The 13,799-nt window shown below is 38.6% G+C and overlaps 1 protein-coding gene across 2 annotated transcripts in view; it reads right to left on the bottom strand.

The window, feature by feature from the left end:
* Positions 1 to 223: 223 nt before the first annotated feature.
* Positions 224 to 13,799, bottom strand: part of LOC128647917 (annexin A1-like) — an 85,379-nt gene continuing 71,803 nt past the window's right edge. For both annotated transcript variants that reach the window (XM_053700603.1, XM_053700602.1), the window contains exons 12-13: positions 9,512 to 9,634; positions 224 to 713 (exon numbers count right to left, since the gene is read on the bottom strand). In XM_053700603.1, the coding sequence (XP_053556578.1) occupies positions 654 to 713; positions 9,512 to 9,634 (183 nt within the window). In that variant the 3' untranslated portion in view covers positions 224 to 653. The remainder of the gene's footprint in view (positions 714 to 9,511; positions 9,635 to 13,799) is intronic.

Here is a 13,799-nt window from a genome sequence, read left to right on the forward strand (position 1 = left end):
TATGTAAGTCAATGGGAAGTGAGGCGGTTAGGTTCCAGGCCCCTCTCAAAATTGTCATAAGTAACACCTAATACATTATTTTTAAAGCTTTGAAATGAAGACTTTAAATGCTAAACAGCATTATAAACCTAATAATATATATTGTATCATCATCAAACTAAGTTTAATGAACAAAAACATTTGCTAAACATCACCTAATAAAATAATCACACAACAGACTGCATCATCATCAAACTAAGTTTAATGAACAAAAACTTTTTTTACTTGCATTTTTCTGCAATCAGTTCTCTGCATTGTTAGCATGTTAGATAATATTGGTTCTGCACCTATTCTATGCATTTCAATCTGCAGTAATTAATAAGAAGTTAGACACCCTCACCTCAAGCAGCTGGACAGGAAGATAATAGGGAAGTGCCTGCTAAATTTTGCTAGATAGATCTGGTCTGCTCTGTGCACACAGATCAATTTAAGGCTGTTAAGTGGCATAACTTTGCTGCAAAACAAGCGGACAGCTTCACCTACTGGCTATTTTAATTAGTGTACTTTGCTTTCCAAAGCTTTTCAATAACATTCACATGACTGAAAAAAAAGGTTGTTATTCTGAAATGGCGCAAATTGAACCAGCGTAAGCCGAGGGCCTCCTTGTATATCATTTAGTCGTCATAGCCACAAAGAGCCACCAGAACAGTTTCATATTCTCCATTGGTTTTCTCCTAAAATAAAAAAAAGACATATATAAATTTTAAAACAATATTACTTGTCATATTAAGTAATTTAAAATAATTTAGCAATGCATTTTATTTTGATAAAGTCTGACGCAGTACTGACCATTTCAATAGAATCTACAGATTATATGTTGAAACACAAGATGGTTAAAAGGACAAACAGTGTTACAGAGGTCTGAGTGCAGAAAGAGGAGGGGGTGTCGACGCTGACAGGATCCAGTGTAGGACAACAGACAGGGAAAATATATAATTTTAGATAGAGCATATACTGACATGAAGTTATATATCAACATGTATAAAGATATGTAATTATGTATACAGGGGGGATTTAACAGTCAAAAACATGGAATCAATATGTATAAAGATGTGTTATTATGTAGACGGGAAATATAAAATAGTCACAAAAAGAAGAAAGGAAAAAAATAATAATAAGTATAATGGCATAAGTGTGGACATAAACTTACCTGTGTACCTATTTAAACTTAGGTACACAGGTAAGCTTATATGACCACACTTATGCAATTATTATTATTAATATTATTAATTAACTATTATTATTATTATTAATATTAATTATTCCTTTCTTCTTTTTTGACTATTTTATATTCCACCTGTATACACAATTACACATCTTTATACATATTGATTCCATGTTGATATATAACTTTATGTCAGTATATGCTCTGTGTAAAACTATATATTCCCCCTGTCTGTTCTCCTACACTGGATACTGTCAGTCTCTGTCACTTAAGCCCCTCGCATGATTTTTACAACACCCCTCCTCTCCCTGGACCCAGACCTTTGTAACACTTTCTGTCCTTTTAACCATCCTGTGTTTCAAGATATAATCTGTAAATTCCATTGAATTAGTCAGTATTGCTTCAGACTTGAGAAAGGAAGGAATTCTTCTGAAATGTTGTCTACTTATAAATATATAGTTAGTCCAATAAAAAAGTGCCATTGTTCAATGCAATACTCTTGTTTTGTTGGTATCTAAATCATTGGACTAACACAGCTATTCCAATCTTCATTTCCCTATGTCTGTGTGGGCTTTGTTATATTGGTAGACCACTAGATCCGTGAGATAACATATGATGGAACATAAGTCTTCCATTAGAATTAAAGACCTTAATAAACCAGTTATCAAAGGCCACAATATAAACCGATTAGGATGTCAAGTAATTGACCATGTACCCTCCCTTAGGAGAAGGGGAGTTAGGGAATTAATCCTGAAAAGCAAGGAGGTAGGTTGGATTCATAGATTGGGTACCCTTGCACCTAAAGGTCTGAATAGGGATTATGATTTGCATCTGTTCCTTTAAGAAATTGTTTAATATGTTTCTGAGTGTATTAGTTAGTTATAACGCATAAATTAATAGGGAAATGAAGATTGCTAATCATAAGGATACTTGTATAGGAATTTAAAATAGCACCTTTTCAATATTAGCCTACAAATATTTGTAATATGTGACTAAGATTTTATTATTGTTAAAAAAGTATTTTCTGTAACCACTAGGTGGCATTGTATAGTGGTGTGTTGTATATTCTACGTTGCTATGACAATGCAACAGGTGTAACTAATTGGTAAAGGTATTTAAGGTCAGTTTGTATAGTATTCTTAGATAGCATGAATAAGGGTCCTGTGTGACTCGAAACGTTGCTGTTTTTCTGGGTACACCACCCTAATAAATGAGCAAGTGTTTGCTATGAACAGAAATGCTGCTGTCTTTTTCTTTTTTTGATGAACCTTTTAGTCAAGCCATATATCATAAAATATTCCCTAAAATACTGCTTAAATAAAATGCCTATTGATGATGTTGCATTAATTGAGAGCCAGCTGATGGCAATTAATTTTCTTTACAATTTTTTTTTTAAGTGGACTGGTATGGGTACAAGTATGTTCACAAACATAACTGGGGTTTGAAATCAATTATGCGTTAATCTAAAAAAACAAAAACAAAGAGACAATAACATCTATCTAACACTCAAAAATAAGACAAAAATATATATCTCAGTTTTTTTGGAAGAAGGCATGCAGTGTGTGGAGGTTAGGGACCAAGGAATTAAGAGCCCTTGGTGTGGTCCCGGACCTATTGACATAAGGACACTAAATGCTTCCATTTTGCTTTTAATGCAGCTGTGTGCTTGTAAGAGAGTGTCAGACTTTGTATTTTAATAACACATTTGGTACAGTGCAATACCAATATTTCTCTTGTAAGGTGTATCCAGTCCACGGATCATCCATTACTTGTGGGATATTCTCCTTCCCAACAGGAAGTTGCAAGAGGATACCCACAGCAGAGCTGCAATATAGCTCCTCCCCTAGCTGCCATATCCAGTCATTCTCTTGCAACTCTCAACAAAGATGGATGTAGTAAGAGGAAAGTGGTGAAATATAGTTAGTTTTTGTCTTCAATCAAAAGTTTATTATTTTTAAATGGTACCGGAGTTGTACTATTTTATCTCAGGCAGCATTTAGAAGAAGAATCTGCCTGCGTTTTCTATGATCTTAGCAGAAGTAACTAAGATCTACTGCTGTTCTCACATATGTCTGAGGAGTGAGGTAACGTCAGAGGGAGAATGGCATGCAGGTTATCCTGCAATGAGGTATGTGCAGTTTTAAGTTTTTCTAGGGATGGAATTGCTAGAAAATGCTGCTGATACCGGATTAATGTAAGTTAAGCCTAAATACAGTGATTTAATAGCGACTAGTATCAGGCTTACTATTAGAGATAAAACGTTTGCTGGCATGTTTAATCGTTTTTATATATGCTTTGGTGATAAAACTTATTGTGGCCTAGTTTTTTCCACATGGCTGGCTTGATTTTTGCCTAGAAACAGTTTCCTGAGGCTTTCCACTGTTGTAGTATGAGTGGGAGGGGCCTATTTTAGCGCTTTTTTGCGCAGTTAAAATTACAGACAGAGACATTCAGCTTCCCTCAGCAGTCCCCTGCATGCTATAGGACATCTCTGAAGGGCTCTAAAGGCTTCAAAAGTCATTTATTGAGGAAGGTAGGGCCACAACTGAGCTGTGGCAGTTGTTGTGACTGTTTAAAAAACGTTTATTTCGTTTTTTTATCCGTTTTTTGCATTAAGGGGTTAATCATCCATTTTCAAGTGGGTGCAATGTTCTGCTAACCTATTACATACACTGTAAAAATTTCGTTTGAATTACTGCCTTTTTTCACTGTTTTTCAAATTTTGACAAAATTTGTTTCTCTTAAAGGCACAGTACCGTTTTTTATATTTGCTTGTTAACTTGATTTAAAGTGTTTTCCAAGCTTGCTAGTCTCATTGCTAGTCTGTATAAACATGTCTGACATAGAGGAAACTCCTTGTTCATTATGTTTAAAAGCCATGGTGGAACCCCATATGAGAATTTGTACTAAATGTATTGATTTTACTTTAAACAATAAAGATCAGATTTTATCTTTAAAAAAAATTATCACCAGAGGATTCTGACCAGGGGGAAGTTATGCCGACTAACTCTCCCCACGTGTCAGACCCTTTGACTCCCGCTCAAGGGACTCACGCTCAAATGGCAGTCAAGGATAATACACTGTCAGCGGTATTAGCCAGACTACCTGAATTTAGAGGAAAGCGTGATAGCTCTGGTGTAAGGCGTAATACAGAGCATACAGACGCTTTAAGAGCCATGTCTGATACTGCCTCACAATATGCAGAAGCTGAGGAAGGAGAGCTTCAGATTGTGGGTGATATTTCTGATTCAGGGAAACCTGATTCTGATATTTCTACTTTTAAATTTAAGCTTGAGAACCTCCGTGTTTTGCTTAGGGAGGTTTTAGCTGCTCTGAATGACTGTGACACAATTGCAGTGCCAGAGAAATTGTGTAGACTGGATAAATACTTTGCAGTGCCGGTGTGTACTGAGGTTTTTCCAATACCTAAAAGGTTTACAGAAATTATTAATATAGAGTGGGATAGACCCGGTGTGCCGTTTTCCCCCCCTCCTATTTTTAGAAAAATGTTTCCCATAGACGCCACCACACGGGACTTATGGCAAACGGTCCCTAAGGTGGAGGGAGCAGTTTCTACTTTAGCAAAGCGTACTACTATCCCTGTCAAGGACCGTTGTGCTTTTTCAGATCCTATGGATAAAAAATTAGAGGGTTACCTTAAGAAAATGTTTATTCAACAAGGTTTTATCCTGCAGCCCCTTGCATGCATTGCTCCTGTCACTGCTGCTGCGGCGTTCTGGTTTGAGTCTCTGGAAGAGGCTTTACAGACAACGACTCCTTTGGAGGACATACTTAACAAGCTTAGAGCACTTAAGCTAGCTAATTCTTTTGTTTCTGATGCCATTGTTCATTTGACTAAACTAACGGCTAAGAATTCTGGATTTGCCATCCAGGCGCATAGGGTGCTATGGCTCAAATCTTGGTCAGCTGACGTGACTTCAAAGTCTAAACTACTTAACATTCCCTTCAAGGGGCAGACCCTATTCGGGCCTGGTTTGAAGGAAATTATTGCTGACATTACTGGAGGTTAAGGTCATGCCCTTCCCCAGGACAGGTCCAAATCAAGGGCCAAACAGTCTAATTTTCGTGCCTTTCGAAACATCAAGACAAGTGCCGCATCAACTTCCTTTGCTACAAAACAAGAGGGAACTTTTGCTCAGTCCAAGACGGCCTGGAAACCTAACCAGTCCTGGAACAAAGGCAAGCAGGCCAAAAAGCCTGCTGCTGCCTCTAAGACAGCATGAAGGAATGGCCCCCTATCCGGTAACGGATCTAGTAGGGGGCAGACTTTCTCTCTTCGCCCAGGAGTGGGCAAGAGATATTCAGGATCCCTGAGCGTTGGAGATTATATCTCAGGGGTATCTTCTGGACTTCAAGGCTTCTCCTCCACAAGGGAGATTTCACCTTTCACGATTATCTGTCAACCAGATAAAGAAAGAGGCATTCTTACACTGTGTGGAATACCTCCTAGTTATGGGAGTGATCCATCCAGTTCCAAAGGAGGAACAGGGACAGGGATTTTACTCAAATCTGTTTGTGGTTCCCAAAAAAGAGGGAACCTTCAGACCAATCTTGGATCTAAAGATCTTAAACAAATTCCTCAGAGTTCCATCATTCAAAATGGAAACTATTCGGACCATCCTACCTATGATCCAGGAGGGTCAATATATGACTACGGTGGATCTAAAGGATGCTTACCTTCACATTCCGATACACAAAGATCATCATCGGTTCCTAAGGTTTGCCTTTCTGGACAGGCATTACCAGTTTGTGGCTCTTCCCTTCGGGTTAGCTACAGCCCCAAGAATTTTTACAAAGGTTCTGGGGGCGCTTCTGGCGGTCCTAAGGCCGCGGGGCATAGCAGTGGCCCTTTATCTAGACGACATCCTGATACAGGCGTCAAATTTCCAAATTGCCAAGTCCCATACGGACATAGTTCTGGCATTTCTGAGGTCGCACGGGTGGAAAGTGAACGAAGAAAAGAGTTCTCTATCCCCACTCCCAAGAGTCTCCTTCCTAGGGACTCTGATAGATTCTGTAGAAATGAAAATTTACCTGATGGAGTCCTGGTTATCAAAACTTCTAAATTCTTGCCGTGTTCTCCATTCTTTTCCGCGCCCTTCGGTGGCTCAGTGCATGGAGGTAATCGGCTTAATGGTAGCGGCAATGGACATAGTTCCGTTTGCGCGCCTAAATCTCAGACCGCTGCAACTATGCATGCTCAGCCAGTGGAATGGAGATTACACAGATTTGTCCCCTCTACTAAATCTGGATCAAGAGACCAGAGATTCTCTTCTCTGGTGGCTATCTCGGGTCCACCTGTCCAAAGGTATGACCTTTCGCAGGCCAGATTGGACAATTGTAACGACAGATGCCAGCCTTCAAGGTTGGGGTGCAGTCTGGAACTCCCTGAAGGCTCAGGGATCGTGGACTCAGGAGGAGAAACTCCTTCCAATAAATATTCTGGAATTGAGAGCGATATTCAATGCTCTTCAAGCTTGGCCTCAGTTATCAACCCTGAGGCTGATCAGATTTCAGTCGGACAACATCACGACTGTGGCTTACATCAACCATCAAGGGGGAACAAGGTGTTAGAAGTCTCCAAGATAATTCGCTGGGCAGAGAGACACTCTTGCCACCTCTCAGCGATCCATATCCCAGGTGTAGAGAACTGGGAGGCGGATTTTCTAAGTTGTCAGACTTTTCATCCGGGGGAGTGGGAACTCCATCTGGAGGTGTTTGCTCAATTGATTCATCGTTGGGGCAAACCAGAACTGGATCTCATGGCGTCTCGCCAGAACGCCAAGCTTCCTTGTTACGGATCCAGGTCCAGGGACCCAGAAGCGATGCTGATAGATGCTCTGGCAGCGCCTTGGTCTTTCAACTTGGCTTACGTGTTTCCACCATTTCCTCTGCTCCCTCGACTGATTGCCAAAATCAAACAGGAGAGAGCATCGGTGATCTTGATAGCACCTGCGTGGCCACGCAGGACCTGGTATGCAGACCTAGTGGACATGTCATCCTTTCAACCTTGGACTCTGCCTTTGAGACAAGACGTTCTACTACAAGGTCCTTTCAATCATCCAAATCTAATTTCTCTGAGACTGACTGCCTGGAGATTGAACGCTTGATTTTATCAAAGCGTGGCTTCACCGAGTCAGTCATTGATACCCTAATACAGGCAAGAAAGCCTGTCACCAGGAAAATCTACCATAAGATATGGCGTAAATATCTTTATTGGTGTGAATCCAAGAATTACTCATGGAGTAAGGTTAGGATTCCCAGGATATTGTCTTCTCTCCAAGAGGGTTTGGAAAAAGAATTATCAGCTAGTTCTTTAAAGGGACAGATTTCTGCCCTGTCTATTCTTTTGCACAAGCGTCTGGCAGATGTTCCAGATGTTCAGGCATTTTGTCAGGCTTTGGTTAGAATCAAGCCTGTGTTTAAACCTGTTGCTCCCCCATGGAGTTTAAACTTGGTTCTTAAAGTTCTTCAAGGGGTTCCGTTTGAACCTCTTCATTCCATAGATATTAAACTTTTATCTTGGAAAGTTCATTTTTTGATGGCTATTTCCTCGGCTCGTAGAGTCTGCGAGTTATCTGCTTTACAATGTGATTTCTCCTTATCTGATCTTCCATGAAGATAAGGTAGTTCTGCGTACAAAACCTGGGTTTTTGCCTAAGGTGGTATCTACTAAGAATATCAATCAAGAGATTGTTGTTCCATCATTGTGCCCTAATCCTTCTTCAAAGAAGGAACGTCTTTTACATAATCTGAACGTAGTCCGTGCTTTAAAGTTTTACTTACAAGCTACTAAAGATTTTCGTCAAACATCTGCTTTGTTTGTTGTTTACTCTGGACAGTGGAGAGGTCAAAAGGCTTCGGCAACCTCTCATTCTTTTTGGCTAAGAAGCGTAATACGCTTAGCCTATGAGACTGCTGGACAGCAGCCCCCTGAAAGGATTACAGCTCATTATACTAGAGCTGTGGCTTCCACTTGGGCCTTTAAAAATGAGGCTTCTGTTGAACAGATTTGCAAGGCGGCGACTTGGTCTTCGCTTCATACTTTTTCAAAATTCTACAAATTTGATAATTTTGCTTCTTCGGAGGCTATTTTTGGGAGAAAGGTTCTACAGGCAGTGGTATCTTCCGTTTAAGTACCTACCTTGTCCCTCCCTTCATCCGTGTACTTTAGCTTTGGTATTGGTATCCCACAAGTAATGGATGATCCGTGGACTGGATACACCTTACAAGAGAAAACACAATTTATGCTTACCTGATAAATTTATTTCTCTTGTGGTGTATCCAGTCCATGGCCCGCCCTGTCAGTTTAAGGCAGGTCAAAATTTCGATTTAAACTACAGTCACCACTGCACCTTATGGTTTCTCCTTTCTCGGCTTGTTTCGGTCGAATGACTGGATATGGCAGTTAGGGGAGGAGCTATATAGCAGCTCTGCTGTGGGTGTCCTCTTGCAACTTCCTGTTGGGAAGGAGAATATCCCACAAGTAATGGATGATCCGTGGACTGGATACACCACAAGAGAAATAAATTTATCAGGTAAGCATAAATTGTGTTTTTCCTATGGAAAACACATTGGGGCTGAATTATCAAGCTCCGAATGGAGCTTGATGCCCCTGTTTCCATGTGAGCCTTCAGGCTCGCCGGTAACAGCAGTTATGAAGCAGCAGTCTAAAGACTGCTGCTCCATAACTTGTGCTTTTACTATGAGGCTGTGGACATCAATCCGCCCGATTCTATATGATCGGGCAGATTAACACCCCCTGCTAGCGGCATTGCACAAGCGGCATTGCACAAGCAGTTCACAAGAACTTCTTGTGCAATGATAAATGCCGTCAGCGTATGCTGTCAGCATTTATCGATGTGCGGCGGACATGATACGCTACATCGTATCATGTCCGCTTGCACTTTCATAAATTGGCCCCATTGTCAATCATCTGCACAGCAAGGGTCAGCCCACTTTTTTATAACTGCTCACCTGGCAGGCACTTTGTAAGACTCACAAGACTGAAATTAGCATTTCTTGTGGACCTGATGATCCTTTGAACATTGGGCACTAAATAAATATATAAATATATATATATATATATATATAAATATATATACTTACAATTATTTATAGGGTTGAGTGGGTCCCCCAGGAGCTATGGACTTGGTAGCAATACAATTTTTTAAATATTAGTTATGTCTAAGATGACAACCAATTAAAGCATTAACTATAACATATTATATTTTCTGACTGCAACAAATTATGAATTATACCATGAACGTAAACTATAAAACTCACAATGAGGGCCTCACGAAGGGATTTCTTATGCAATATCTTATACTGCTCTTTGATGGCTTTCAGGTCAATCTCATGACGTGATACAATCACTCTGGTAAGGACTTTGTCTTGTGTTACAGTACCCTATTAAAAGAAAATAGAAGTTTTGATGTCATATAAGAAGACCATATTATTTCCTGGATATGAAAATAATTTTATATACTTCTATGATATACATTTATATGATGCTTTTATAGAAAAACTAAACTTTCAACAATGGCAACAAAATAAACCAACTCAACATGAAATATGAAAATCTCACATTCCAGTTGTCTTCACATAGAAGAATAAGTTCTATTTTTTCATAAATAAATATATATTTATTTATATATTTATTTATAAAAAAAATAGAACCTATTCTTCTATGTGAAGACAACTGGAATGTGAGATTTTCATATTTCATGTTGAGTTGGTTTATTATGTGTGTGTATATATACGGTATATATATATATATATATATATATATATATATATATATATATATACACGGTGAAGGAAGGCACTCACTGGTCTTTAATTCAAAAGAAAACTTTTAATAAGCGTGACGTTTCGGGGACACACTCCCCTTCCTCAGACGTCACGCTTATTAAAAGTTTTCTTTTGAATTAAAGACCAGTGAGTGCCTTCCTTCACCGTGTATATTTAACTGCTGGCACCCTGGCATCAGGATTTGCAAGTGAGAGTGCTCTCTATCTACTTATATATATATATATATATATATATATATATATATATATATATATATATATATATATATAAATATATTTAAAGAGGGCAAAAAACGGAAGGCACTCACAGGGTCTTAGTATTCCAAGGTAGTTTTTATATATATAATAATAATAATATATATATATATATATATATATATATATATATATATATATCATTGTTGTTTTTTGGTACAATATTTATTTATATACATAAATATCTAGATGAAAATATATAATTGTAAAAATATACATATCTATATAAGAATATCTTTTTTTTAAAATACTTAGAACACATTCCCTTATGTGAAGAACAGTGAAGTGTCAAACATTTACAGTAAATACATAGTTCAACACTTTATTAAATATGAATATTGCATAAATATGATTCTTCATGTTTTCAGCTACTTGACTGCAAAGGTCTGCAGGAGAGAGAGAGAGAGAGAGAGGAGAGAGAGAGAGGCACTCACAGGAACAACTAACTGGCTCAATACCATTGATAGCCTGTTCCATGGCGATTTACCACCTGGGTGCAGCTTTTTAGCCTAGTAATGCTTTTCAGAGAATATAACTTTCCTGTAGAATATCAGTCTGATCCTGCCTATTATGGCCAGTCCAGTGCCAAAATACCAGGCAATTCCTCTCTGAACAAGGAACACAGCAAACTTAGACGATTGTTTCGGCCTTCATTGGGCCTCGCCAGTGAGGTGTAGCCATATTACTCTAAGCACACTGAGCAAGGAGTCCACGTCTGGTTGCCCCTTTTTCCCATAGGGAGACTAAATACATACAGAGAGAAGTGCATTTACAGGAACGAACAACTGGCTCAACACCATTGTTAGCCTGTTCTATGGCGATTTACCATCTGGGTGCAGCTTTTTAGCCCAGTAATGCTTTTCACAGAGTAGAACTTTCCTGTAGTATATCAGTCTGTCCCGCCTATTATGGTCAGTCAAGCACCAAAATACCAGGCAATTCCTCTCTGAACAAGGAACACAGCAACCCCAGATGATTGTTTCGGCCTTCATTGGGCCTCGTTAGTGAGGTGTAGCCATATTTCGGATAGAATTGATGGCACCACTCATGGGTCTTTTCGAAGCAGAAATTAAACTTACTAAACAAACCAAACTCAACAGAGATATTAATGATTTCAAAAATAAAAGAGTGTACAAATGGGGGAGAAAATTCAATAAAGATGTCCCTAAAAAGGACACACCTCATCTACCTAAGACACATGTAATCAACAGCGAAGCTTCAGAGGTAGATACCAGCGAATCAGAATCCACAGATAATGAATCTACAACACCCTCTACTTCAACACAAATAAGGACAAGACAAGACACGTGAAAAAGGAAAGATTTTTTAGAGGATGGCCCAAATTCTCAAGGAGAACCACCAGAAGAGGGGGGTAGGGGCAAAACCAAAGATAAAAAGAAACAAAGGCAAACAGGACAACAAGAGGTGGAAACCGTACAAGAGATCAACCAGCCCCTTCTCTCAAATAAGGATGACTTAATGCAAATTGTGAATCTTTCTACCAAGATTCTTGACACTGAACATAAAAACATCCTTGCAAAAGGTCTATCTTTTTGCCCTACAAACCAACTAGACAAATTCTAAATCACCAAAGATCTGCAATTATTCCTTAGGAAAGTATTCCTAAAAAAACAATATAAAAAACATGGAGAAACAACTGATGCAACCAATATACAGGATCCTATCTGGACTAGTGAGGAATATGCCACATTGCAAATAATGGAGGAATTATTAGATGATGGTGAGAAGCAAAATGATCAACATTGGAGAATGAATATAAAGAACAAGCCCAAATATGTTCCAAAATTATCTACCTCCAAACATATGTAAGTCTACAATGAAATAGTAAGCAAAGAAATAGCCCAACTCAATATCAAGCCAACCACCATGAATCTCACAAAACAAGAACAAAAAGCCCTAAAGGATATGAAACAATGGGATGATGTGATAATTAGGAATTCGGATAAAGGAGGCAATGTGGTAATTTGGCCGAAAGACATGTACCTCATTGAGGCACACAAACAATTGAGAAACCAGGAGTGCTATAAAAAACTCTTCTCGAATCCAACTGAACAATTCTTAAATCAATATAATTGGATTATACTGGAGGCCCTAGATGATAATCTAATAACTTCAAAAGAAAAGAAATTTCTCTGGGTGGAAAACCCCAAGGTGGCAACCTTCTATATAATACCTAAGATTCACAAGAATGCCTCCTTACCCCCAGGTAGACCCATTGTGTCGGGGATTAACAACATTACTGAGAAGGCAAGTCAATATATTGACTACAGACTTCGTGAATTTGTAACACGTATGCCATCATATGTAAAAGACACAATGGAGGTACTCCAACAGTTGGATAATCTCAAACTTAACCCTGACACGATTCTAATAACAGCGGACGTTGAGTCCCTATACACAAGTATTGATCATAAATTAGGAGTCCAGGCAGTTCAGAGTTTCTTATATACTTCCTCTGATGAAGATAGAGATCATGATGATTTCATAATCAGACTCCTTAATTTTGTATTGTACCACAACTACTTTGTATTTGACCAGCAGTTTTACCTGCAGATCAGGGGAACAGCAATGGGGACGGCATGTGCTCCCACCTATGCCAATTTATATCTAGGCTGGTGGGAGCAACATGTCGTCTTTTCAGATACCAATGCCACATTTGCCGAGTATATCCCGCTATGGATAAGATACATCGACAATGTGTTCTTTATCTGGGAGGGCCCCCAAAGCAAACGTGACGAATTCCTCAATATCTTAAACACGAATCCCTATAATATCAAACTCACGTGGGAATGCAGTAAAGAAAGTATAACTTTCTTAGATCTGAAAATTATCAAAAATCATGATGGGGAAGTCGTTACAGATGTGTACCGAAAAGAAACAGCTACCAATAGCCTTTTACATTATGACAGTGCACACTGCCCTCATACGGTAAGATCTCTTCCAATAGGAGAATTCTTACGAATGAAAAGGAATTGCTCAGACTCAATACTATATCAAAAAAGAGCAAAGGAATTAGAAACTTGATTAAGAGCAAGAGGGTACAGCAACTGATTAATAAAAAAAGCTAGACGAAGAGCTGAAAATACTGACAGAAAACATCTTCTGTATAAAAATAAAAAGGCTAAAGATGATACTACCAGAATCATTGTAACCTATTCACCTCAAGTAAAAGAGGTAATCAATATTCTCAACAAGCATTTAGGAATACTACAAGCAGATCCAAGTTTGAAGGATATTATAGGGGACAGGATTCAAGTGGGGTATAGGAGGTCAAACAATCTCAAAGATCTCCTTAGCCCCAGTCATTTTGAAAAGAAGAAACGTAAAACAAATCCAATTGCTTTGGGAAATTTCAAATGTAGAAACTGCTCAATATGTCAACATCTCCTGCCATTAAAATCTATCCAAGACAGATTTAATCAAACTCATCAACCATCAATTCTCACATTAATTGCAATACAGAATCCATAATCTATGGGATAACT

The sequence above is a fragment of the Bombina bombina genome, chromosome 2 (genome assembly GCF_027579735.1).
Source record: "Bombina bombina isolate aBomBom1 chromosome 2, aBomBom1.pri, whole genome shotgun sequence".
In the NCBI taxonomy this organism is placed as follows: Eukaryota; Metazoa; Chordata; class Amphibia; order Anura; family Bombinatoridae; genus Bombina; species Bombina bombina.